Source organism: Sturnus vulgaris, assembly GCF_052056855.1.
Source record: "Sturnus vulgaris isolate bStuVul1 chromosome 38 unlocalized genomic scaffold, bStuVul1.hap1 SUPER_38_unloc_2, whole genome shotgun sequence".
Lineage (NCBI taxonomy): Eukaryota > Metazoa > Chordata > Aves > Passeriformes > Sturnidae > Sturnus > Sturnus vulgaris.
In genome coordinates this window covers 122,501-148,065 of record NW_028275903.1, presented here as the reverse complement: position 1 = coordinate 148,065, position 25,565 = coordinate 122,501, and the positions used below count along the sequence as shown (strand labels likewise).

General features: G+C 55.6%; 4 protein-coding genes across 16 annotated transcripts; 2 read left to right on the top strand and 2 right to left on the bottom strand.

The window, feature by feature from the left end:
• Nucleotides 1-14: 14 nt before the first annotated feature.
• Nucleotides 15-6,150, bottom strand: LOC106864066 (E3 ubiquitin-protein ligase TRIM7-like). Its single transcript, XM_014893666.2, has 7 exons — nt 5,541-6,150; nt 3,548-3,634; nt 3,125-3,352; nt 2,700-2,722; nt 2,473-2,588; nt 2,151-2,183; nt 15-1,651 (listed from the first exon to the last, which is right to left on the bottom strand). The coding sequence occupies exons 1-7, from the start codon at nt 6,045-6,047 to the stop codon at nt 1,125-1,127; spliced, it is 1,521 nt and encodes a 506-aa protein (XP_014749152.2). The 5' UTR covers nt 6,048-6,150; the 3' UTR covers nt 15-1,124.
• Nucleotides 6,151-6,271: 121 nt separating this feature from the next.
• On the top strand, nt 6,272-12,938 carry LOC148219510 (uncharacterized). 10 transcript variants are annotated; one of them, XM_088157504.1, is made up of 4 exons: nt 6,325-6,966; nt 9,306-9,412; nt 9,723-9,821; nt 10,528-12,938. In XM_088157504.1, exons 2-4 carry the CDS (start codon nt 9,343-9,345, stop codon nt 12,351-12,353), a joined length of 1,995 nt encoding a protein of 664 aa, XP_088013630.1. In that variant the 5' UTR covers nt 6,325-6,966; nt 9,306-9,342; the 3' UTR covers nt 12,354-12,938. The 10 variants fall into 10 exon arrangements, with proteins under 10 accessions (XP_088013631.1, XP_088013630.1, XP_088013627.1 ...); XM_088157501.1 differs by having other exon boundaries at nt 6,327-8,080; XM_088157496.1 differs by having other exon boundaries at nt 6,333-8,080; nt 8,437-9,412.
• Nucleotides 12,939-13,039: 101 nt separating this feature from the next.
• Nucleotides 13,040-16,634, bottom strand: LOC106864069 (uncharacterized). 4 transcript variants are annotated; one of them, XM_014893668.2, is made up of 3 exons: nt 16,432-16,634; nt 15,302-15,425; nt 13,040-14,782 (listed from the first exon to the last, which is right to left on the bottom strand). In XM_014893668.2, exons 2-3 carry the CDS (start codon nt 15,387-15,389, stop codon nt 13,476-13,478), a joined length of 1,395 nt encoding a protein of 464 aa, XP_014749154.2. In that variant the 5' UTR covers nt 15,390-15,425; nt 16,432-16,634; the 3' UTR covers nt 13,040-13,475. The 4 variants fall into 4 exon arrangements, with proteins under 4 accessions (XP_014749154.2, XP_014749155.2, XP_088013643.1 ...); XM_014893669.2 differs by having other exon boundaries at nt 13,040-14,779; nt 16,432-16,632; XM_088157517.1 differs by having other exon boundaries at nt 15,302-16,634.
• Nucleotides 16,635-18,859: 2,225 nt separating this feature from the next.
• Nucleotides 18,860-25,355, top strand: IL4I1 (interleukin 4 induced 1). Its single transcript, XM_014893664.2, has 7 exons — nt 18,860-20,379; nt 21,978-22,192; nt 22,741-22,853; nt 23,028-23,229; nt 23,596-23,664; nt 23,905-24,038; nt 24,222-25,355. The coding sequence occupies exons 1-7, from the start codon at nt 20,367-20,369 to the stop codon at nt 25,039-25,041; spliced, it is 1,566 nt and encodes a 521-aa protein (XP_014749150.2). The 5' UTR covers nt 18,860-20,366; the 3' UTR covers nt 25,042-25,355.
• The last annotated feature ends 210 nt before the right edge of the window (nt 25,356-25,565 follow it).

Sequence of the window (25,565 nt, the reverse complement as noted above, 5' to 3'; positions counted from 1 at the left end):
GGAGCTCCCAGTACTTGAAACTTTTCCTTTAAACTTTATTTAATTTTCATTTATGACTTGGATTTAAACCAGAATTTGAACTTACAAATACTTGGAAACTCCAAGTTGGGACCATTTAGTGAATTGCAAGTGTCCCCCAAACCTCTCAGTGCTCTAGCCCAGCAGGCTGGGGACAAGGGCAGGTCTCTGTCTCCATTCCCTCCTGAGCAGGAGCAGCTTTTCCTCCTCCCCCAGCACCAAAAAACCCCAAATTATCGGGTTTTAGGTATTTTTTTTTTTTTTTGCACAGCAACTTTTATTTCCCCACTAACAGTGACAGGGCAAAGGACACGAACAGCAGCAGGGAGGGGCACAAGGGGAGTGGGCAAGCGCAAGATCACACCTGGAATACAGACCCCTCCAAAACCCCCCAGCCCGAGTTTGGGGTCACCCCAAATATCCACATCCCCTTGCTGGGATCCTGGAGGCAAAGAGGGACATGGGGGAGGAAATGGGGGCCAATGGGGGAGATGGGGGTACGAGGAGGGGAGGACAATGGGGGGAGTGGGGAGAGAAATGGGGGGCAATAGGGGAGATGGGGGGGGGTCACTCAGCGACAGCAGGATGGGCTCGGCCCTTTCCACAGGGGAGACTGGGATGGGATGGGATGGGATGGGATGGGATGGGATGGGATGGGATGGGATGGGATGGGATGGGATGGGATGGGATGGGATGACTTGCAAAGCAACGGTGTCCAAACTGGGGTGGGGGGGGAACAACACCCCTCCTCTCCACACAGCATTTTAGGGGGGAGAGGGGACACACAAAGTTTTGGCTACTATTCGAAGTAGGATGGGATCAGCCTCTCCCTGTTCCACGGGGCTCCAACTCCAAAGAGAAACACAAAATGAACTACAGGGGTGTTTAACCAGCAACAGAGAGAGGGTGCTCAAATAGCACCCCCACCAACCAACACCCCTGAAAAAGGTTTTAAGGATACAAAGACTCCAAACTTTGAACTGCAACAGCAAAAAAAAATCCCCCCCTGAACGGCCAAGGGCAGGATTTGGGGTGTTCTTCTTGGAAGCAAAGGAAAACCTAAGGATGGCAGAGGAGAGGGGACACCACCAGCGAACGGGGTGGGCTCAGTTGCAGAGGGACAGTGAGGAGCCCACATAGAAGAGCCAGAAAAACGGGAAGATCCTCTCGGAGAAGGCGGCGGTGAAGGTGAAGATGGGAGCCATGTTATCAGCGTTGTAAAACGCCACCCACCCGCCCTCATAGTCCAGGTACACCCCGATCTTGCGCGGCCGCTCGCAGAGGGACAGCGGCGTCTCCGGAGAGGTGAACGCCTGGTACTGATCCCAATTTTTGCCCTTCCAGTTGAGCCCCACCGCCCAAATCCCTTCCTCGGGGGCGAAGTCAACCTTCTCCTTGCGGCGCACGGACTCGCGGGCGGCACCCAGCACCCAGCTCTCCCCGTCTCCCACCTCCACCTCCCAGTAGTGGCGGCCAGCAGAGAAGCCCTCGGAGGCCAGGACGCAGAAGGCGTAGTCGAAGCGCTTGGGGTGAGCTGGCAGCTCCTGGGGGGCCCCGCGGAGCCGCACGCTCCGCTTGTCCTCCGACAGCACCAGGTACGGGTTGGCCGTGTCGGGGTCCAGGGAGAGCTCGCCTGGAGGGAAAAAGGGAGGAGTTACCTGAGGGATTGGCAGCCTTGACTCAGTGGCTGTGTCCCGAACACACCAGGGAGGACAGAGGTGAGTCACCTGCGGGGCTGCTGTCCCACCCGTGAGGAGAGGGACCCATGGTTTGTGTCCCAGACTCACCGGGGACAACACACATGAGTCACTTGTGGGACCATTCCACCACCTGTCAGGGGACTGGCCCATCCTCTTTGTCCCAAACCCAATGGGGAGACAACACAGGTGAGTCACCTCTGGGACAATTATCCCATCTGTGTGGGGATTGATCCATTGTCTGTGTGCAAAATCAGAGGGGAAGGACCCAGGTGAGCCACCCATAGTATCCTGAAGAGCCCACACACAGAACCCCCCAGGTCCAGCAAATTCCCACATTATCTCTTGGAAAACGGAAGTCACAGCCCCAAATCCCAGCCAATTCCATGCAAACCCCTAGAAAAGTAGGTCCTACCCCAATCCCAATGGCCTCACCTGTGTCATTCTCCAGCTCAAAGCGCAGGTTTTCTGCAAGAAGAGAAGGAAGAAATTGAGCCCTTGGAGCCCCTAGAACTGCCCAAGCCATGGGAATGATCTCTTCTCCACACTTCCATACTCAAATCTCAGGGAAATCACCACTTTTCCACCTTTTCCCCGGGATGAGCCAATGCTCAAACAACCTGGAGCTCTCCCACCCAGCCCGGGGGGGAATAACAGCCCGGCTCCATCCCAGCCCTGATTCTGCTGGGCTTCCATGTGGGATCCTGGCTGGGAAGCAGCTTTTTTTTTTTTCCAGGAAGGCTCTTGTCAGGCTCACCCTTGAATTCCAGCAGAACTTCCTTGAGCACTGCACTCTTCTGGGAAAAGCTCTTCAGCTTCTTCTCCAGCTCGGAAAAGCCGGGCTCAGGCTTGAGGAACATCCAGCTCTCCAGGCTGCAGAGACATGGGAGTCAGGGACCCAAAATCAGGGAGCTGCCCCTGGGAAGAGCTGAAATACCAGCTCTGCCTGCAGCCAGAGCCTCCAAGTTCACCCAGTTCACTCACCTGCTGCCAGCCGGGACCACACTCTGGAAAGGGAAGAAAACCCAAGGAAACTGTTAGGATCAGCATCTCTTGTATCTCAGAGATCTCAAAATCCTCCCCAAAAACCGGGAAGATCCCATGAAGGGACTTTTGTCCCCATAAGGACTTTTTCTTTTCCATAAATGGAATTTCTCGTCCCATTAATAGGATTTTTTTCCCCAATAAATGGAAATATTTTGGCCCATAAATGCAAATTCTTGCCCATATAAATAGAACCTTTTTCACCTTTTTTTCCACCCCAACAGGACGTTTTTTGCCCCCATAAACGGAATTTTCATTCCCATAAATAGGTTTTGCCCCTGTAATTAGGATATTTTTGCCCAGTACAAGGGATTTCTGTGTCCATAAGCGGGAATTCTTTCCACGGAGACAGAACAGAGTCCCACCTCGCCAGGAGCGTTCCCTGTCCCACCGTCCCCGCCCTGCTCTGCCAGCAGCTTGTCCAGCTGGGCGATGTCCTCAGCCAGCCGGGCCACGCTCTCGTCCCTCCGGCGCCCAATGTCCCTCTCCAGCTCTTCCAGCCGGGAGAGCAGCAGCTGCTCCTTCTCCTCCAGGAACGCCCGCAGCTCCTTGCACTCAGCCACGATCTTCTGCCGCTCCACTTCCGTCTGCTTCTGCAGTTCCACAGCAAAGACCCCCGTGAGGGCACGACCTTGCAGCCCTGGAGCTCAGGGAATCGCCCCCAGATGAGAGAATCTCTGGAGGCTGGGATTCCCACGGGGAGGGAGAACTGCCCCCAGGTGTGTGTGGGACCAGATTCCCACAGCCAGGAGATCCCCAGGTGAGCCTCCAGGACCCCCAGCACTCACCAGCAGCTCCTCACTCTGCCGCTCCCGCTCGGCCTTGGCTTCTTCACGCCCTTTCCTCAGGGAGCTCAAGTGCTCCTGGGGCACCTCCTGGAAGCAGAACAACGAGATCCATTGGGAATTCTTCCCGCGGGTGATCAGGAGTGGAGGGCTGCCGCTGCTAAAATGGCCAATTTCACCCAATCTGGGTTTTTCTTGGAGCTGGAACCAGCAACTGCCCTGCTCCCCTCAACCCCGACCTCAGGCTGTGCCACCAAAATTCACCACAACCAGCCCAAAAACTGAAAAAAAAAAAAAAAAAAAAAAAAAAAAAAAAAAAAAAAAAAAGTCAATTAATTTATCTGCCTGTGAGGAAACAAACACCCTGGTCCCATCCCTGTCCTCCTCCCAGGATTACCTCTCACGTTCCCCCCTCCTCAAGGTGCCCCAGTATTAGGCTGGACCCACCCCCAAGAGGAAGAACTGCTGCTTCCAAACTGCTCATTGAATTAGTGATAAATTATTAATTAAACTCATCCTTATTTAAGTAGTTTGACCTCCATGGAGGGCAGAGAATCCCCATCAATACCATGCAAACTATAGCTGGCCTTGGGGGCAAATAAATCCACTTATTTTATAACTAAAACCCAAAATACAAGCATTTTGACTGTTAAGAGCCAGAAGTTGCTGCCTTTGGAATTTATCCATGAGATTAAAGCAAGTATCCGGAAAAAAAAAAGAAATGGGAGGAGCTCAGCAACAACCAACTACTAAACACTCAAAAAAGTAGCTTAACGAGGGGGGAAAAAAAAACTCAAGGGACTGGCAACCTGGATCTGCCGAAGGACGTTTGTGTCATGAAAAAAGGGCAAAATCCCAGATTCGGGGCGGGGGGGGGCGGCCCCAGCATCCCCGGAAGAGGAACCACGGCAGTTCCTAACCCTAACCCAAATCTTCTCTAAAAGTATTTAATAACCACAACGATTAATATGTGGCTAATGATCCCACAATGCCCTTTCCTGATCCCTCGGGATCGTGCTGGTGCCACCCTCCTCCTGCTGCCACTGCGCAGCGACATCGGCTCCGTCCGGCATCTTGGATCCCTCTGGACCCGCTGCTCCCGGCCTGGAGCACCGAGCCCTGGCGCACTTAATTAATTAAAATTAATCCCCGCTGTGATCACGACACGCCCCATATCGCGACATGGCGGGGGCCAGGCCAGCGCCGTTTTCGCTCTGCGTCACTCCCCAAGCTCCCTCGGGTTGCGGGGGGGGGGACAGGCGGCTCCTGGGGGAGTCCTGCGACACTTCCAGCCTGGATCGGGATCGGGCCGCTGGGATAAGGAGCCCCCTGCTCCCCACCCCGGCTGCAGCTCGGGGCTGCCTCGGCTGCTGGATTCCGGGGGGGCCTGGTGGGATTTTGCACGATCCCCGCCCCCGGGACACCCCTTTCCCAGTACTCTCCCAGTTAACCCAGTTCGATCTCGCACCCTACCCTTGCGTGTCCCTGTTTTGGGGTGATTCTGGTTCTCCTGCGCCCCGAATCCTGGGAGCAGCGCCCAGCTGGGGAGGGGATCCCCCCCCCGAGGGATTCATGCAGCCTGGAGGGGCCCTTACTGCACCCCACACGTGGCGGGGGCTGGGAGCTCATATCTGTGCTCGCCCGTGGAACTGGGGGCTCCCACTGCACCCAAGGGCCGCGTCCCCCCATGGAGGGGGAGCTCCTGGTGCACCCCCACCCCGTGAGATCTCCTCGGGCATCTCCAGTTACGGGTGGGAGTGTTTCCGATCTCCTCCCCGCTCGCTGCGTCCCCTATTTCTTAGGGGGAGGAGGCCTGCACCCCAAAAGAGACCCGGGAGGGGGCAGGGTCTTCACTACCCCCCGGCACCCCGAGGGGGTTCGCAGCGTTCTCCCTCTCCGGGGAAGGGCTCAGGATGCCCCGCCGTCCCCTCGGCAGGGGCCTCCTCGCTGTCCTCCCTCCAAGCCAGGCGCTGTGCGGGAGGGTCCCGGCACTGACCTCCGCGGCATGGGCCGCCTCCTCGGCGGGCAGCACAGTGTGGGCGCGGTGCTCGCGGGACAGGTGACACACGACACACACGGCTCGCCGGTCCTGCACGCAGTACAGCCGCAGCGGCTCCCCGTGGCGCGGGCAGCGCGGTGGCCCCGGCGGGCCGGACGGGGCGGCCGCGGGCAGCGGTGGCGCGGGAGGCCCCGGCGGTGGCTCGGCGGGGCCTGGCGGCAGCCCCAGCTGGCGGACGATGTGCACGATGTTGCCAAGGGAGCGGTTGGGGCGGAAGAGGCGCTGCGGGACGGGCTCGCGGCACTGCGGGCAGCAGAGGCGCCGTGCCGAGTCTTCCCAGCACTGGGTCACGCAGGCGCGGCAGAAGTTGTGCCCGCACTCGGCCACCAGCACCGGATCGTTGAAGTACTCCAGGCACACGGGGCACGTCAGCTCGTCCTGCAGGCTCCGCGCAGCGCTGCAGGGCGCGGGGGGCGCGGCGGGGGGCGCGGGCGGCGCCTCCATGGCGCCCGCGGTCCCGGTGGCGGTCCCGGTCGTGGCGCCGGTAACGACAACGAGTCCCCAAAGTCTGCGAGTCCCCTCCGCACGGCACCGCCGCCCGACTGAAGGCCGAGGGGCGGCCCGCGCCTGCGCCGCGGGAAGGGGCGGGGCTGCGCCTGCGCCGCGGGAAGGGGCGGGGCTGCGCCTGCGCGGGAGGGGAAAGAGCCGCGCGGAGCGGGCGGGGGGGGCGATGCCCATAAGGCTCCATAGGAGGGGCCTGGGAGTCACAATGGCGTGAGGGGATTGGGGATCTCTGCGGGCTGTGAGGAGGGGTATTGGGGTCTGTGGGGTGCTGGGAAAGGGGAAGAGTCCTCTGCAGGCTGCTCAGACTGAGGGGCTCCCTGTAGAATGCAGGGGGAGATTGGATGTCTCAGTTCCCGTAGATTAGGTGAGATGTATCGAGGTCTACAGAATATTTTTGCGGCTTCGTTATTATGGGATTCCGGGGGGTCTATCGGAGTTTATAGGATGGGTTCTGGGGACTGTAGGATTAGGGTGGGTGTATCAGGGGGTATAGGATGAAGTGGGGAAATTCTTATAGGAGTGAGGGGGTCTATTGGGGTGTATAAGATTTTTTTGGGGTCGCTATAGGGTTGGGGGCGTACGGGAACCTGTAGGGTGCTGGGAGGGTAGCGTTCCCTATCGGTTTTAGGACGGTCCCAGACCCCTGACAGTAGTGAGGGGAAGGGGGGCATACAGAGGGCCGTGTGGTTGTTTTGGTGGTCTCTATATTATTTTGGGGCTTCCTGGCATGAGGGGATGACAGTGGAGGGTTTTGGAGGGGGGGTTTCACAGCATCAGCCTCTCTGCCGTGTCCCCGCGAGTGTCAGAAATCCGCTCCAGTAACCTTAATTCAGGGAAAAATTACTCAAAACCTCCAGAGGTACAAAACCGCCATCAGCCCTTTCCCAGGGGATTCAGGGATTTACATCCCTACTGGGAGCAATCCCTCCTCCATGGGAGAGATGGAGAGCACAACAGCACCGTTTACCTGGCTTTCTTTAAGCTTCCTCACTGTTCGTCATGATGAGATTGGTTTTGCGAGGAAATATTTCGTTGCTATAAGGCCGGGAAGGGCAGAAATTGGGGTTAAAAATGGTTAACTTGGAGTCAGAGAGGGACTGCCCTCTTCCGAAATGGCGGCCTCGCCTTCAGGCAGGGCGCGAGGGAAAATGGCCGCGGGCTGCCCCTCCCCATTGCTGCCCGCGCGGCCCGGCTCGAGATGCCGCCCGCGGCGTGAAGCCCTGGGCGCCATCTTGGGTGAGGGCAGCCCGCCGCCGTTGCCATGGCGACGTGCCCTGTCGGGAGGCAGCGCCCGCGGAGCTGGGGCGAGGGGAAGCGACATTGTGGCCTCCAAACTCCTCATGGAGGGGTTTAGCACATTTTGGGGGGTATTCATTGATGTCGCGACATGCCCCCGTTGACAGAAAACTCCCTTTTTACCCCAAAAAGCCGCCCCTTCTCCTGCTGTGAAGGGTCGCGGCGGCCGCCGCAATGGGGGGGTCCTGCAGCCCCTTCCCCACACTGGTTAAAACACACCCAGCACCTCCCCCGGCTCTAAATTTAGGGGGTTTTACCCCAAAATTAGCCTTGATCCTTTAGTACCAATAAACGTAGGGGGTCACTCCGCAGCCCCCACAAGCAAAGTGACTCTTAGCCACAGAGGGGCGGGAGAACCCCAGAACCACTTTTTTTTTTTTTTTTTTTTTTTTTTCACATTTTAGGAAACAAACACCCCACCAGGACATTAAAGAGCCTTTTTTTTTTTTTTTTTCACTGAGCAAAGTCGGGGATTTTTTTTGTTTGGTTGGTTTTTGTTTTTTAAATTTCCGCCCATACTCGCGGCTCTTGCCGCCAGAGGGCCCCGGCCATTTTGCACAGCCCTTTTCTCCATTTTTTTTTTTTTTTTTTTTTTAAATTCCTTCTGTCCTTCCTTCCTTTTTTTAACTCTTATCGCTTAGGATATCGGAGGGACCAGGCTCATCCGCTCCCCACGTGTGCGTCCCCACTTTTTTAGGGGGAAAAGGGGCTTTTTTTGGGAAAAATAAAGGGGCGGGGAGGTGGGTGGGGGGCTTTGCCGACAGCACCTCCCGAGCCGGACCTGCAGGTAACGAGATTCGGGTTGGGATGTGGAAAAAAAGGCAGAAAAATGGCTTATTTTTCCCCATCCCCGTCCTTCCCTCCTCCATCCTTCCCTCAGGGTCCTGGATTTCCCTCTCTCCAGTCCCAGGGAAGGGAGAAAATGATAAAAAAATCCCAACACTCTCCACCTCAAAATCCACCCCGTTGTCCTTCCCCCTCGGGGGGTTCCCTTCGGATATGTCGACCCCTTTATTTCCATTTGTTTTAGCAGGATGGCAAAACACCGAGGAATAAATGAAGTGGCGTGAGATGCTGGTGGGGGCTCCAAAATACATAAAAATAAAGGGAAAAATAGCAGGAGGGATCCGTGCTGGAAAACGTGATGGCGTTTATTCCCGCCATCAGTAAGTTATTCGGAACCTGCAAATCCATCATTTTCCAACCTGTCCTCCAGGAATAATAATAAATGGATAAAAACTAAATTAACTGGGATCTTTATGCACCTGCTGTTTCTTGAGGAGGATGAGGAAGGATGGGGGGACAATGGGAATTTGCTTTTCCGTGATTCTTGTAAAGGAAGCATTAAACACTCTTCCTACAGCTGGGAAAACTCCAGTTTTCCCCCTAAGTCTCAGAGATAATGGGGAAAAAATGGGCAGGAGAAGTGATTAATGAGGGGGTTTGGGGATGATCTGGAAAATTTGTGACAGGATTCTCTGGAAAGAGATTCCTAGACTCTGGGGTTGAGCACCCAGGGTTTGGTGCATTGAGAATGAGCTGTGTGGGTAAAATTCAGGTGAAAATTAATTTTAGGGTCCGGATGTCTCAGCAGAGCCCCGTCTGCAGACGACAGAAATTTGTTCTTCCTGAAAGGCATTTTATTCCTTTTCTTATTCCTTTATTTATTCTGTTTTAAGGAATCTTTCTAAGGAATCCTTGCGTTTCTGTTTTCCCTTCCTGCTTCTTTCTGCCTATTAATTTTTGGAAAAAAAGGAAAATTCCTAAGGCAGTACGGGCAAAAGTTGGGAATTTCCTGCAGGACTGTGGGGCAGAAGGATGGACAGGTTTGTTCACCACTCGTCCCACAGTCTTGGCCTTGCCACTGTCCTATTAGGGAATAATAATCCATTAAATTTTCAGTGCCTGATCCTCTCTTCTGGGCTCCCAGAGCCCGGCCATGGACCCACGACAGAGAGCTCTGTATCGCGACGTGATGCAGGAGAGCTACGAGACACTGATGGCACTGGGTGAGGAGCCCTCCCCTTCCCGGAGGAAAATTTGGGGGTGGAATGGATGATTCACCTTGTTGGGGTGCAGGGCAGGGCAAATCCCCCTTTTCCCAAGCCATCCTCCAGGAGTAATAATAAACGAATGATTGGAATCTTCACCCACCTGCTACTCCCCAAGGAGGATGAGGAAAGGCAGGGGGGCCAGTGGGAATCAACTTTTCCATTACTTTATTGTAGAGGAAAGCACTAAACCCTCTTCCTGCAGTTGGAAAAGCTCTGGTTTTCCCCACAAACTCAAGCTCTGGGCATGACAAATTCTGTTTTCCAGAATTCCCCGTTCCCAAGCCTGACCTGCTGTGTCGCCTGGACCGTGGGGAGGAAGTGACAGCCCTCGATCTCCACATATCCCGGGATACTCCGGCTGCAGGTGAGGCTCCGCTCCTGCTCCTGCTCCTGCACCTGCAGGATGGGTTTTTCTGCTGCCCATCCCTCCCTAAAACAGGTGGAATAAAAAGGAGAAGGGTTCCCCCTTCGCTTTCCTTTTCCCACTATCTTCCTGTGCTCCCAGCCCTGGAATTACCCAACAAGTTTTATCTGTTGAGAAAGGAGCCTGTGGAGCAGTGGGGGAAAATGTTGAGAAGGGATTTAATCCATTAAACAGGTAACGGATGATGGGCAGACTCTGGGTTAGAAAAAGAGATTAAAAGTTTAGAACACTGCTCTCAGACTTAGAGGAGGAACTTAACAAAAGCTGGGAGAGAAATTTGCTGTTGAGAACCAAACACCAGGAACGTAAAATTTATCAAGTACAAAGACACTTCACATAAAACCAGAGATGCCCATTCCGGGGGAAAAAAAGGTAATGAGAAAGTGGAAAATGTGGATAGAAGATAGAACGTTAATTAATGAAGATAACTACATACCTCGGTGAGGCAATGAGCGCTAATGCCTTTTTCTGCTAAAATATGTAAATAGTTCAAACTTATAATACTTTTGCTGGAGTGATCCCAATGAACCTTCAGCGTTGAACAAAGGAATGTCGAATAAAGAAATGTTTCCAACCCATCACATTCATTAGGAACTTTATTTTTCCGTTTTCCTTTCCTTTTCGGTCTGGCTGTCCCTGCCTACAGAGCATGGAGTAGGAGCAGGGCAGGAAGGGCCTCAGGAAGAACCTGCTGAGGAAAAGCCCCACAGGGAGCACCCTCAGCTCCCCGTGAGCCGGAGTGAGAACCACGCTGCCAACACCTGCAGCGAGTGCGGAAAGATCTTCAGCCACAAATCGGCCCTGGTGAAGCACCGGAAAATCCACAGCGGCGACCGCCCGCACGTGTGTCCCGACTGCGGGAAGGGCTTCATCCAGCGCTCCGACCTCACCATCCACCGCCGTGTGCACACGGGCGAGCGGCCCTACAGCTGCCCCGAGTGCGGGCGCCGCTTCAGCGTCAGCTCCTCGCTGCTCACCCACCGGCGCACGCACAGCCCCGGCGCCGCCCGGCCCGACCGCTGCCCGCAGTGCGGCCGCAGCTTCGCCGACGCCGCGGCGCTGGCCCGCCACCAGAAGAGCCACCTGGGCGGGAAGCCCTTCGAGTGCGGCGTGTGCGGGAAGGCCTTTGCCTGGAGCTCCCACCTGGAGCGGCACCGCCGCGTCCACACCGGCGAGAAGCCCTTCCAGTGCAGCGAGTGCGGGCGAGCCTTCGCCTGGAGCTCCCACCTCGACCGCCACATGCGCACCCACGTCGCCACCGGGCATGAGGAGGACGTGGAGGCGCAAGGCGAGCCACCGCCGGCCCCGCGGAAATGTGCTGACTGCGGGAAGAGCCTCGGCCACCGGACAGACACACAGCGCTTCCAGCACAAGGGCACGCAGACCCCGCCGGCCGGCACCGGCGAGCGGTGTGGGAAGTCCTTCGGCAACAGCTCGGGCCCGCTCAAACGCTGCGAGCGGCTGCAGCCGTGCCCGCAGTGCCCACGCCACTGCCACTGCGGCACAGCGGCCACAGCCCTGGCCAGGCACCAGCGCGGCCACGCGCAGCCGCCCGACGACGCCGGCAACGCCGCACCGGCCACAGAGGCGGCGGCCAAACCCTTCCCGTGCGGGGCGTGCGGGAAGAGCTTCGGCTGGGTGTCACACCTGGAGCGGCACCGCCGCGTGCACACCGGGGAGAAGCCGTTCCGCTGCGGGGAGTGCGGGCGCGGCTTCGCCGTCAGCTCCCACCTGGAGCGGCACCGCAGAGTGCACACGGGTGAGCGGCCCTTCCGCTGTGGCGACTGCGGCAAGAGCTTCGCCGTCAGCTCCACGCTGCGGGCGCACCTGCGCACCCACGGCGCCCAGCCCGGCCGACCCCACGCCTGCCCCGAGTGTGGGAAGGGCTTCAGCTCCCTGACCGGGCTGGAGCGGCACCGGCGGCTGCACCGCGGCGAGAAGCCGTACCAGTGTGGGCTCTGCGGGAAGGGCTTCTCCTGGAGCTCCCACTACGACCGGCACCGGCTCACGCACACTGGGGAGAAGCCCTTCTCCTGCGCCCACTGCGGGAAGCGCTTCAGCCGCAGCTCCCACCGCAACCGGCACCAACGCGCCCACGCCCAGCGCGGCCCCGAGAAGCGCCACGAGTGCCCCGACTGCGGCAAAGCCTTCGGCCTCGGCGCGGCCCTGGCGGCCCATCGGCGTCTGCACGGTGCCGGCGCTCGCAGCCCCCTGTCCCTGCTGCCTCCCGCGTGGTGGCAGGATGAACAACGAGGGGGGACTAGCACAGCCCCTGAGCTCTGGCCTGAGGAGCCCAGCTCTGCTTTGCAGAAGCATCCCACGCCTTCCTCCTCTGCAGTGCCCAGGGGCTGGGTGGCTAAAGCTCTCCTGCCCCTCACTGGGGCATGGAGGCCCGGGGAGGGGGACAACACGCAAAGCAATGCCACAGCCCCACCGGAGCCCTGGGTGTCCCTTCCTCCTCCCAGCTCCTGAGGTGGGGCTGGGGTGCCCAGAGTCCCCCTCTTCTTCTGGGGCCACCCCACAGCCAAGGTGAGAGAGTGGTCTGTGCTCTTACCTCAGCTTGGGGGGCCCAGGATACCCCAAAATGAGAGTCAGGGTGGGGATGGGGGTTGATGTGGTGGGAAGGGGGCACAGGGAGGGGCAGCCGTGCCTGCCAAGAGGGTTTTGGGGGGGAGACAGGGAGAGGAGGGATGAGGCAGGCTGAGGGTGGATTAGGGGATAGGTGGATATAATTTGGGGTGGTGAGGAGACACTTTTCCTTATAACCCTCCTCATCTGCCCTACTAGTAGGGAAGTAAAAGGGGAGGACACAATTTGGGTGCATGGCAAGGTGATACCACACCATGGGATTTTTGAGGCCAAACAGCTCGGAAAAGAGCCCTGGGGACCTGTACCCATCACCAGCACTGCTGGGACCTCCCCAGACTCTGCTGGGGGTCTACAAAGGACAGGTTGGGATGCATAAAGGCGGGAATGCTGGAGAAGCCAGGCCATGTTTCCTGGGCTTAGACTGACAGTTAATAAAGTAGAAGGTAGTTAAGCCAAAAAGCAAAAATTCTCCATGTCTGTCCGTGTGGTTTTGTCTCTGGGGAAGAAGTCGCTTGTGGGGTGTCCTGCCTGGAGCAGGGAAAGCATCAGAGCACAGACAGAGACAGGTGTCCATGAGCTGCAGGGCTCCCAGTTTATTCCTGCCCTGTGCCAGCACCCCCTGCTCACCCTGAGCATCTTGCCCCCTCCATTCCGTTCTCCCATCCGCTGGCAGCACGAAGTGGGCACAACACCACTGGATTTTCACATCAGAACCAGCCCTGGTTCCCCCACCCTTCCCTGATGGAGCCAAGTGCCGGTTCCTTCGGGAACAGGCTCCTTCTCCCCCAGGCTGTCCCTTTTCTGGGGTCTGGACTGCAGCAGGTGCAATGCTCACCCATTGCCGTGGGGAGACATCAGAGCCACCCTGTGTCACCACAGAGCACCCCTGTCACCCACTCCCGTGCCCTTCGAGTGTCATTTGGTGTCCTTTGGCTTGTCTCCAAGGCAAGTTTTCCCTCGGTTGTCTCTCTCCGCATCCATCACACCGAGGGGGGGTCTCAGTCCTTAGGAGTCCTCACCGCTGTGAGCTTCAGGCATGTCCCCAGCGAGCCGTGTCCTGGCAAGGGGCGATGGCCCCACGGCCTTGGGGAGGTGGCTACGACGGTGCTTGGCGAGGTGCGAGCTCTGGCTGAAAGCCTCGCCGCACTCGGGGCACTCAAAGGGCTTCTCGCCAGTGTGAACACGGTGGTGCCGCTCCAGGTGGGACGCCCAGGCAAAGCCCTTCCCGCAGTCGCTGCAGGTGTAGCTCTTGTGCACGGCATGGCCACGCTGGTGCGCCAGGAACGGGGGGGCTTCCCCGAAGCGCTTTCCGCAGTCAGCGCACTTGTAGGGCCTCTCCAGGGAGTGGGTCTTGCGGTGCTGCAGCAGATGAGCCTTCTGGGTGAAGCGCTCGCCGCAGCTGCTGCAGGGGAAGGGCCGCTCGCCCGTGTGGACGCGCCGGTGCCGCTCCAGGTGGGACGCCCACACGAAGCCCTTGCCGCAGTCGGCGCAGCGGTGCAGGTGCTCCCGGCGATGGCACCGCTGGTGCCGCGCCAGCGCTGGCCCTGCCCGGAACAGCTTCCCGCAGTCCCCGCAGCGCAGGGGCTTCCTGCCCAGGTGTATGCGGCGGTGCCGCGCCAGGTCGGAGCTCTGGCAGAAGGTCTTCCCGCAGGCCGGGCAGCGGTGCGGCCGCTCGCCCGTGTGGCTGCGGCGGTGCTTGGCGAGGTGTGAGCCCTGGCTGAAAGCCTCGCCGCACTCAGGGCACCCGAAGGGCTTCTCACCGGTGTGGACGCGGCGGTGCCGCTCCAGGTGCGACGCCCACACAAAGCCCTTTCCGCAGTCCCCGCACTTGTGAGGTTTGTCGGCGGCGTGGCCGCGGCCGTGGGCCGCCAGCTCGGCCGCGATGGCGAAGCGCTTCCCGCAGTCGCCGCACTTGTGCGGGCGGTCGCTGGCGTGGGTGCGGCGGTGCTGCAGCAGGTGCGAGCTCTGGCTGTAGGTCTCGCCGCACTCAGGGCAGCCGAAGGGCCGCTCGCCCGTGTGGACGCGCCGGTGCCGCTCCAGGTGCGATGCCCACGGGAAACTCTTCCCACAGTCGGCGCAGCCGAACGGCCGCTCCCGGGCCGGTCCCTTTCCTCGCAGGGGTTTGGCACAGCTGAGTTTGGGGATCATGGTGGGTTTGGGGGTCCCAGGGGGCAAGGCTTTGTCTGGGCGCTTTGCTTTGCGCCTGTTGGAGCCAAGGGGCTTCTCCTGCTCCAGGCCGTGGGATGAGTGCCCAGCACTGCTCTCCGATGCTCCGCTCTCCGCAGCTTTTTCACTCACCAGCCCCTGAGCTGCTGGGAAAAGGGAGAAGCAGGAAAAGGTGAAAGCGTGACGAACAAGATTTAAAAGAGTGGAGTAGCAACACGATTCTCCTTTAAAATTTCACTTTTTTCACTCCCCATCCCCTGAGCTTCTGCGAAACAGGAGGAGGAGGAAAAGGGGAAGGCATGGCCCTGATTTGAGCAGGGATTTAAAGGATTTAAAACAATGGACCAACAACAGGGTTCCCCTCAAAAATCTTGTTCTCCCAGAGAAGAGGAAGAGAGATACAACAGGGAGCTGATCCCAGTTTGAACTGGAAATGTGGAGATGCCAAGGACACTCCAGTGCCAGAATTTTCAACTTAAATTAGGAGGGATCAATAACATTTTTCTGAGGAAAAAGAACTAAGGAGAGGGCTGGGGTTTGGGGAAGTCCCTCTGGAAACTTGCCCAGATCCCTCCACCCCTCTTCCCAAACTGCTTTGCTTGGAGCAAGGAAAGAATAGGGGGATAAACAGCAAAGAAAGAGAGATTTTTTTGGGGTGTCCTTACCCAGGGCCATGAGGGTCTCGTAGCTCTCGTGCATCACATCGAGGTACAGAGCCTTCTGCCGCGGGTCCAGCAGCACCCACGGCTCCATGGCAGGAGGAGGCACCGGGACAATGCAGATTCCCCCCTGCAGGGAGGAGAAATCCCTTGAAATCAAGGATTTCCCACCCCCCCACAGAGCTTGCCGCTCGACATTTGATGTTTTTCCCGTGGTCACTCCGAGGAATATCAGGTTTTCACAGTCCCTCCATCCAGGACTAGCCCTGAGCGTCCCCACAGCAATGCGGGAACGGTGGGGCAGGAGGGTCTCTGCTTTCCCCGCCACCTTTCTGGCAGACCCCATCCCACAACAATCTCTGCGTCCCCATTGGGATAATTGATAAAAGATTCGTGTTAATCACAAAAGCATTGGGGTTTGTATAAAAGCTCTGAAGTGAAGCATGGACACTAGATAAAGGAAATTACATGGTAAAATCATTCTGTTTAAAATCACCTTGTTACGTTATATTATGTTGTATTCTGTTACATTATATTATATCATGTTTTCCAAATAAGTTGTATCGGCTCCCAGCTTGCAAAATCAGACTTCCCAATAGCCCTTCCTGCCTTCCTGTCTGATCAATGCTGTTTATCTCAAGGACAAGACATCCAGAACTTCTCTGGTGGTTATCTACAAGGAGCAGATGGCTATCTGTGACTGATTATCGCCCGGAGGCTTTGTGAATTTGTGTAAGGATGTTTATCCAACCACCACTGCTTACCTGGCAAAATTGTGACAGCAAAAAAACCAAAAATTATAGATTACAACGAGAACCCACAGTATAAGGAGAGGCTGCAAACCGAGGTGCGGTGGGGCGTGGAGTGGGCGGTGACCCCTCGCGTTCCCCAGCTCTCTCTATATCAAATAAAACAACCTGAATTTTGCTGAATATCGAGACTTTTGTCTCTCGTTTATAGCACCATGCCCCCGGTAATCAGCGACGGGACCCTGTATCCTCATCCTCATCCTCATCCTCATCCCTGCGGAGCCCAGGGCTCCCTCTCCGTCCTTGTCCTCTCCGCAGAGGAGCCGCTGCCGCCGGGAGCATCCCCGCTTTGGGAGCCGCATCCCTGCTCCTCTTTCTCCCCGTTACCTGCCGGCCCCCGCTCTGCTCCTCGGGCCTTTTCCTCCGGAGCAGCGCCCTCCGTTCGCAGCCCAGACCCCCCCTGCACGCCCTGGACCACGAAGCCTCGCAGAGCGGGACACAATGGAGGCGATGGCGAGCTCGGCTCCGCTCCGGAAGCCCAAGCCGGTATCCGGGAGGGAGAGCAGAGACGAGAAGCAGCTCGGCTTAGCCAGAGCCCTCTAGAGGTAGCCCAGCCCCGGACCCGTCCCTAAACCTCCCACAGAGCCTTTGGGACCCCCCCATGCTCCCCTCGTTTGGGACCCGGAGGGTTTGAGGACTGGGAGAGCAGGAGCAGGGATGAATCGAGTGTTGGGAATGCGGAAGGGTTTCGCTGGGATTTCTGCCGGTGTCGGGACACTGCTGGTTCCTAATCAGCAGCAGGCAGGAAGAAATTCCTGTTTTCCACCTGGAAAAGGGGCCCTGATGGTGTTTTCCCGGTGAAAATAAGAGGCTTTTCTCCCCTCGAAACTCCAAGTGGTCTGCTTATAACAACTCCATGAATAAACGCGGTGGGATAAATACCCCGAAACTCCCAGGCTGGGGCAGGAGGAACCCCCGGATCCTCAGGGTCCCCAGAGGGCTCCAGCAGCCGCCAGGGAGCAGCTGCAGGGGCCAGCGGCTCCAGAATTCCCCTCATCCCACACCACTATGGAGTAGAAAACAGTTTGGGATGAGGTTTATTGCTGGGAAAACGAAATAAAATTTGGGGGAGGAGGGTGCTGCAAAGGGAGCAGGAAAGCAGGAGAGCTGGGAGGATGGATCCTTGAGGATGAGGAGGGTGAGGAAGGCACCTGGCAGTGTCAGGATGGCTGAGTGGCCAAGGCACTGCACTTAAGCCCCTGCTGCGGGAATTCTGCTCTCCACGTGGAGGCGTGGGTTCGCATCCCACTTCTGTCACACATTTCTCCTAAAAACTCATTTTTTAATATAATTTAAATTAATTAAATATATAAATTATAAATTATATATATTTATATTTATAGAGTAATATATAAATTATAAATTACATAAATATAATTTTCTGTCTTTTTTTTTTTTTCTTTTCCTATACCTGATAAAAATTTGTCCCTGTCATATCCACTCCCTTCAAACGCTGGAAGCCCCAGTGTTACCCCCCCAGTAAGGAACCCTCAGTTCTCCAGGAAAACCCCAACTTCCTCGGCCTGGGAGCGTCCCCGTGGCCTCCTCTGAATTTCCTCCATCCTTGCCGTGGGGAGAGCCCCAGTTTTGGACAGTTTCATCCGAGAAACTCCTCCGTGGTTCATTCATTTCTTAATTATCCCCCCAGTCCCAGAAGCTTTGCCTCATGCAACATGTGTATTCTGGGAATCCTCTGGGCAAGCAGGAAGTGAGGGACAAGAAAATGCTTTGAAAGGGCATCTTTCCTCAGCAGGACCTGCCCAAACCTCTCCAACCTGTGCCTGCCGGCCCAGAAACTCATTAAAGCTAATTACCTCATTAACAAATCCACACGGGTTTTTCCTTTCCTGTGCTTTACATACGCTGCCATTTTTCATCTCTGAAAAATGTCGCTTTTCACCAGGGAAACGCTCCCGGGTGGACATCATCCTCCATTCCACGTGCTCTCCAACATCCCACACAGCATGCGGAATGAAATCCCACTTTTTTTTTCCCCACTGCTTCCATCAAGAAAAGTCAACCTTGAAGCCAGCGAACAGCAATTTGGAAAGAAATCGCCATCCCTTCTCGCACCCTCTGATCGTCTGCATTGTGATGCAACCGGTGCCGGGCAGAAAATCAGCTTCCCGTAACCTTTGGGGAATCAACAGATGGGAACAGGAAGATGGGTGGGACAACTTTTGCAACTGGTGGATTGCAAATGCCCAGAAAGTAAATCCCCATCATTGAGGTCGATCCCAAAACAACTTGTTGGGACACGCTTTAATCCTGGACTTATCAGGACGATGTGACACCAGGTGCCCTCGCTCCAGGCTCCCTGCTGTCCCTGGGATTGTGTATCTGTGCAGGTTCGCTGTGCAATTCCCAAATCCCTCAGGATTTGTTATTCCAGATGGAGAAAATACGTGGTTTTGGAAGTTCAGCGTTGACACCCCACAGGGGGAACACGCAGCAAACCACAAACCATAAAACATAAAACCACACCCAAACCGAGGGGTATGTTTTCTAAAAAAAAAAAAAAAAAAAAAAAAAAATCATAAATTTACCTTTTTCCAATCCAACGGGCGGATTTCCTTAAATGCTCCAAGACAAAAAAAAAAAAAAAAAAAAAAAAAAAAAAAAAAAAAAAAAAAAAAAAAAAAAAAAAAAAATCAAGAAAAACCTTCAGTTCTTCAGTTTTTCTTAAAAGGAAACTTTCCAAAGGTGTTTGTCACCCAGTTTTAACCAAGACAGCACAGTGACACCCATTTGGAAGGAGTCATCCCTGCCATCAAGAGCTGTCAAGAACCCCAAAACCATCCTATGACTCGTAGGGTTGCACAACTGCATTGTGACATCCCCAGCCCTGGTGGATGTCCCACCTGAATCTGACCACATCTCATCTAAATCCAATCCAAAACCAAATCTAAGTACTTGGGACACCACTGCCACTGGACGGACCCAGAGGAGGGCCAGAAATTCCACAGGGCCACAAGTTAAGGCTGCAACCATCACTGGAACAGCACTGGAACAAACTACTGCTCAATCAGACTGTGGCCACCACGGGCTCACAGCACCAGGCTGTACTCTGTGGTTTTAAGCCAATTTTCTGTATCCGTTGCATTTACTGTAATTTTTCCATTAAATTGTAACTATGATTTAATATCTCTCACCAGGTGTTTGCGTGGGGTTCATTTCCCCGGCTGGTTTTTACCTTCAAACCTGCACAAGCGGGAACCACAAAAACTCCCCCACGCTCCACCAAAAAAGCAAAATTCTGGGCAAACCCCACACTGCGGCTTCTCCTAAGGAAATCCTTGGAACCCAGCACTCCAAGCCCCCCGTTTCCATGTCACAGTTCCAGCTAAACCAGGAGATCCCATAAATGCAAGCTGCAAAGACCCTTGGCACGAGCCTCCGGAATTCTACCTAAATTTTGTTTGACTGAATGTTCCCCCACCCCGAGTTATTTTATGCTCACATTCGGTGAAACCCCCGAGTTTTGTGGTGGTTGAACAGGATGAAGCCCGGTGAGGGCGTTGGCTCCGAGCAGGAGACTCGAGCTCTGGGTCCAAGAACGAAGAGATGAATCCTCAGATGAGTTTATGGAGCTCTGGCAAGTCCAGGCTCCCTATTCTGGAAAAATGCTGGTCTCATTTCTAGAAAAATACTCATTTTTTATCATTTCAGTGAAGTTCTGGGTGACCTTTGAGGTCTCCTTCCCACTCAAACAATTCTTCATCCCCTCTGTTCTAATGGAGGCAAGATCAAGCCAAAATTGTCAACACCCAAGAGCATCCAGTAGATGAATTTTCCCGGGAAACGCTCGATTTCATCCCTGAAATCGTATTTGAATACCGGCTCAAGGTGTCCCCCGGGTTCAGAAGGATCCCTGTGATAATTATTCCGATTTCAGCATCCTTTGTGCAATACCAGGAAAAAACCTCAAACCTGATTGTTTCCTTCTGGGAACTTGCAGCCTTTGGTGGAGCAGGGTGCGGTCACCGTGTTGGGGTGAACATTGAACATCCCAGAACACGCAGTGCACTGGTGGCTTTACTCCAGTGATTAAAGGGAAAAAAAAAAAAAAAAAAAGAGAAGGAACTGACTCCTCTCAATTGCTGGTTCCCCTTCTAATGACAAATCCCGCTTCACTCCCTTCCGGGTTGCACTGATTGGCAGAGGGTTTTTTGGAGGCATCAGGTTTTGTTTTTTTTTTCCTATAAGCCAGGGTATAAAATGAATTCCAATCTCAGCAGAGGATTCATCTTCCTCCTGCAGCGATGACTGGGACTGGTGAGTGACTCCACCCCTCAATCCTGAGCTCCCCGTGGGTTTTTCTCTTTCATCTTTGGTGTCCGGGTTTGGTGTTTTGGTTCCATCTCTTTGCGCCTCCTGAGAGCACAGCCACAAACCTCCCTTTTTCCACCTGGAATATTCCACGGTCACCCGGAGCTCCAGGCAGCGTGGGCAGGGGGCAGCTCCAGCTCTGGGGCGTGGGGGGATCCTGGTTCCTCAGGAAACCGGCGTGAGCTCGGAGGGCCAGCCGGGAGGATGCCCCCGTGCTCCAAGTCGCGGTTTCTCCACATCTTCCCAAAAAACACCCGATGGAAGGTGGAGATCCAGGCAGGAGCCCATTCCGGGGGATGTGCTCGGATCTCCAGACGGGATCTCCCAAATTGTCCTTAGGTCTTTTTCCAGTCCAGCCGTGACGATTCTGTGATCAGGGCGGGTCAGTCCAACCCTGTCCCACCGCTGAGAGGACAACTGGATATTATATACAATATTCCCAAATATTTTTTACCCTCGTGGTTGGTGTCCGGATCAGCTCAAGGGGCTGTGGAAACACCTGCCCCAGGTCTTGGGTGCCGAAGGCTCCCAGGTGGATCCCTGGTAGATCCGCCCCGGATCCGCGGCAGAGCCGGGGCTGCTCCAGATAAAAACCCCACAATCCCCAGGGATTTTCCAGCGGTGAGAATTACCCAAAGGAGGGTTTCCAAAGCTTTGAGTTTTTCCCTGGAAGAAAATTGGCAGCACTCAGGAGAAGGAAATGAAAATGAAAGTTGCTTTTTAGTTATTTTGAAAAACAGAAACCAAAACTAGGAAAATCCCCAAGGGGGTTGGGGATGGGATGGGACAGAGTGTGGTTCCCAGCCCAAATTTTCTTTTACTGTGAAAAAGTTAAATAACCTTTGGTGTGTTCTGCTGGAAATGGTCATTTTGGAGTTTGCTGCTCCCTGTGGGCATCTCAAAGACACAATAATTTTAAAGGAGATTTTTAAAAGGAGGGGATTTTAAAGGAGGGAATTTTAGAGGAGTGAATTTTAAAGGAGAGTAAAATTCTCTTCTCTAAAATAAAGTGGAAAAAATTTAATTAGAGAATTTTAAATCCCATCTCTCTTCATCCCTCTAATTTGTCCATCTTTCTGTGAAGTTTTATCTCCGTGTCTCCTGTCTGTGCAATTCTCCATCAGATCCATCTGCCCAATCTTCTCTTTTCCCTCCACCCTTCACATAAAAACTCCCCCAAATTACCCAGGTATGGGAAAGGTCACTGGGGACAAAAAGGTGCTTTGATTCTTTGCACATGAGTGACACTAATTACCGTCCTTGGAAGCTTTGGAGCTTATTCTAAGGAGGTCAAAGTCATTTTGGGAACTCACCACGGCAGCCGTACAGGCAGAACATGAACGTGGAGAGCTGAAAAATCATCCTAAAAAACACTGACATCACTTGACACCTTCCAGGGTGGACCTGCCGGTGCCAGGGATTTCACGAACACCCCAGTTCCTCTTTTTAGGTCTCGGATATCAACATCCTTGTCTGTGCCATCGGCAATGGCCTTGAGTGCCAGCACCGCATCATTCCCTTCCCTTCTCTTCTTCCCTTCCCAGTCCTCTTCCAAATCCTCCTGCTGGCGGGTGTCCTGAGCGCCAAGCGCTTCCCGTGCTTCCCTGAGTATTGTCTCCGTGACCAGGACTACGAGGAGCTGCTGGAGATTGCCCGGGACGGGCTGGAGCCCGCGGCTCGCCCGGCGCACGTGGTCGTGGTGGGCGCGGGGATTGGGGGGCTGACGGCAGCCAAGCTGCTCCGGGATGCTGGACACAAGGTGGGAATCCCTCAGGGAATCCTCTCCTGAGCTTCCTTTCCCTCCTCCCAAGGTCTTCCAGGCTGCTGAGGGAGAAGGAAATGCACTGGGTCAAGCACAGTGGTGGAAGAAGGAAGGGAAGGAGATTTGTCTCCCGTAATTTCCCCTGACATTGGTTCCTGCAAATCAAACGAGCCCTTTGCATTCTGTCTCCGGGGCAGCAGAAATCCCGGGGGTTTCCAAACCATCCCAAGGCACCTGTGAGTGTCAGAGAGGGTTCCCGTGGCACGGAGGGACAGATCGGCGCTGCTTTCAAAGCCCTGATTGATCCCGAACCACCACGAGAACCTTCTCACCGGAGCTGGTGTCCAAATGCAGCCCAGGAGCTGGGAAATGAGGAACTGCCCCGTAGGCAGAGCTGTCCCGGCCAACAGAGAAGAGTTTGGATCTGCAGGTGCTTCACTGAAAGGGACCTGTCCCACCCTCTGCACCTTGCTTTGGGGGTGTTCTACTTCAGAAAAAGCCATTCCCCAAACGCTTCCAATCTCCACCCAATTTTTTTTTTTCAGGTTACCATTCTGGAAAGGAGCAGCTGGGTCGGGGGGCGGATCCGGACGTTCCGCCCCGAGGGCCAGGACTGGTACGTGGAGCTGGGGCCCATGCGCCTGCCAGGCAAGCACAGGTGAGCGCGTGCCCAGCCCTGTGGTCAGGTGAGGGACCAGCCCAGTTCGGGGAGCGAACCATCCCCACGGCTCCCCTGGGGCTCAGCATCCCCACGAAGGGGACGAAGGGCTTGGGAGGCAGAGCCGAGCGGTTGGTGCTGGCTCTCGGCACCATCGCTCTGCCCTTTTTCCAGGCTTGTCCGTGAATTCATCCGCCAGTTCAACCTGAAGCTGAATCCCTTCATCCAGAGGGACAACAACACCTGGTACTTCCTGAAGGGCGCTCGGGTCAGGGCGGAGGAGGCGGACAGGAATCCCGACATCCTGAATTACACCGTGAAGCCGTCGGAGAGGGGCAAGAGCGCCACCCAGCTGTACCGGGAGGTGCTGGACAAGGTACGAGGGTCGCCCGTGGGGTCCCCTCACCTGAGCCATGAGCTGGGGGAACACCTGGCCATGAACTGCGGAACGCCCAGCCCTAGGCTGGGGCAGGACAGGATCCTTCTGGAGTGAAAAGCGGAGAGGTTCATTCAGAAACAAGGGCAGGTGGTTGCAAAACCCCTCTTTGTCCACAAGAAATCCTTTGGAAGGAGCCCACCGGGACTTGGATGAGCAGAAAATTCCACGCCAAAGCACAGCTGCCTGGAATTTGATGTCCAGAAGTTTCAGGGGTTACCAAACCCTGAAATCCTGAGAGAATTTTGGGCAGCACTTTGGGAAATGGATCTTTCCCCAGTGAAAATATCGATGTTCCTTCTCCAGGCCTTTAAGAAGTTCCAGACCACTGATTGCAGGCAGTATCTGGCTCAACACGACTCCTTCTCCACCAAGGTAATGGGCCTGGGCTCGAGGGCAAATTTAATCCCAGCTCTTGATAATTAACCTGCTCTCCCTGCTTTGAGAAGGGTATGTCTGTGCCACTCCAATCCCATCTTTTGTCACCTTTTGGATGCTTTTCCCCTATGAATGATCCCTTCTACTTAAAAATCTGCTGAGAGAGGCCAGCATGGCTCCAGTGGAGCCCTAACTGAGGCAACAAGCTCAGGCTGTGTCTCCTCCTGGGATCTCCAGGAATATTTGATCAAGGTGGGAGGGCTGAGCCGAGGAGCTGTTGACATGATCGGGGATGTGCTGAATGAGGACTCGGGGTTTTACCTGTCCTTCCTCGCCTCGCTGTGGGACTTCAGCATCTTCTCTGAAGAGAGGTGAGTGCTCTGAAGAGCCCAACCCCTTCTCACAACAGGGAATGTCAGAGTGATTCCAAACAGGAGCCACTCACGGCTCGATGGGGCCTCCAGGCTCTGCTGGTGTCTCCAGAAGAGCTCGGGTTTTTGCACTCCCTAAACCCCGGCGTCCTTCCCACGCCTCCCGCTTCTCCTTCCCTCCAGCTTCGATGAAATCACGGGAGGGTTCGACCAACTGCCCAGAGCCTTCCACAAGGCGCTGCCCAACGTTGTCCGGTTCAACTGCACTGTGGAAAAGATCATGACGAAGGGCAACAAAGTCCGAGTGTTCTACCGCGCCCCCGACACGCTGGCCCCGACCATCGTCACTGCGGATTTCGTCCTTGTCACCTCCAGCGCCAAAGCCACCAGGCACATCCAGTTCCTGCCGCCGCTGTCCCCTGCCAAGGCCCACGCCCTGCGCTCCATCAACTACGCAAGCGCCTCCAAAATTATCCTGGCGTGCTCCGAGAAGTTCTGGGAGAAGGACGGGATCCGCGGAGGGTACTCCATCACCGACCGCCCCTCCCGCTTCATCTACTACCCCAGCCACAACTTCTCCAGCGGGGTGGGCGTCATCCTGGCCTCCTACACCTGGAACAACGATGCCGAGTTCTTCCTGCCCCTCACAGACGAGAAGTGCCTGGATGTGGTGCTCCAAGACCTGGCCGACATCCACCAGGTGAGCAAGGAGTACCTGCAGTACACCTGCGACCAGCACGTGATCCAGAAGTGGCAGCTGGACCAGCACTCGCTGGGGGCTTTCGCCGCCTTCACCCCGTACCAGTTCGTGGATTACTCGCGGGCTCTGTTCACTCACGAGGGCCGGGTCCACTTTGCCGGGGAGCACGCGGCGCAGCCCCACGCCTGGATCGACACGGCCATGAAATCGGCCATCAGGGCCGCCAGCAACATCCACCACGACAGCGGCCACGCGCCGCACGGGGACAGCTCTGGGACCCTCGAGCAGAGGGAAGAGCTCTGAGGGTGCTCGCAGCCACCCTGCGGTGGTCTGGATCTGGTTCTTCCCGAGAAAAATCAGCAGCAAGAGCGTTAAAAAATTGGGTGCCTCGAAGCGGGACCGACTGGTTAAACACGTCACGGGGAGAGCAGAGAGCGCTGAAATAGTAAATCAGAGTTATAAACACTCGACGGGGGTAGGAGGGAGCACTAAAACCACGCAGTGGGTTCCAGGACTCTGCTGTTCCCCTCGCCCACCACTGTAATTCCCAGTTTATTTGCGTGCAAGGCGCTTCATGGAATGACTAAGGTGAAATAAAGGTGGGAATTCCTGTTTTCCTTGTGTCTGAGGGCAGTGACATCACACACAAACGGCATTGCCCCACTCCAGCCCCGTGGGCAATCACTCCCAGTTCCCCCATCCCAGAATGTGGGAGAGAACCCGGTGCTTCCTCGCCATCCTCTCCTTTGAGTGGTCCAACTCAACTAATTAATTAATCAATGCTAATTCCCGTGAAGCAATTAACCGTTCCCCACAGCACCAGTCAG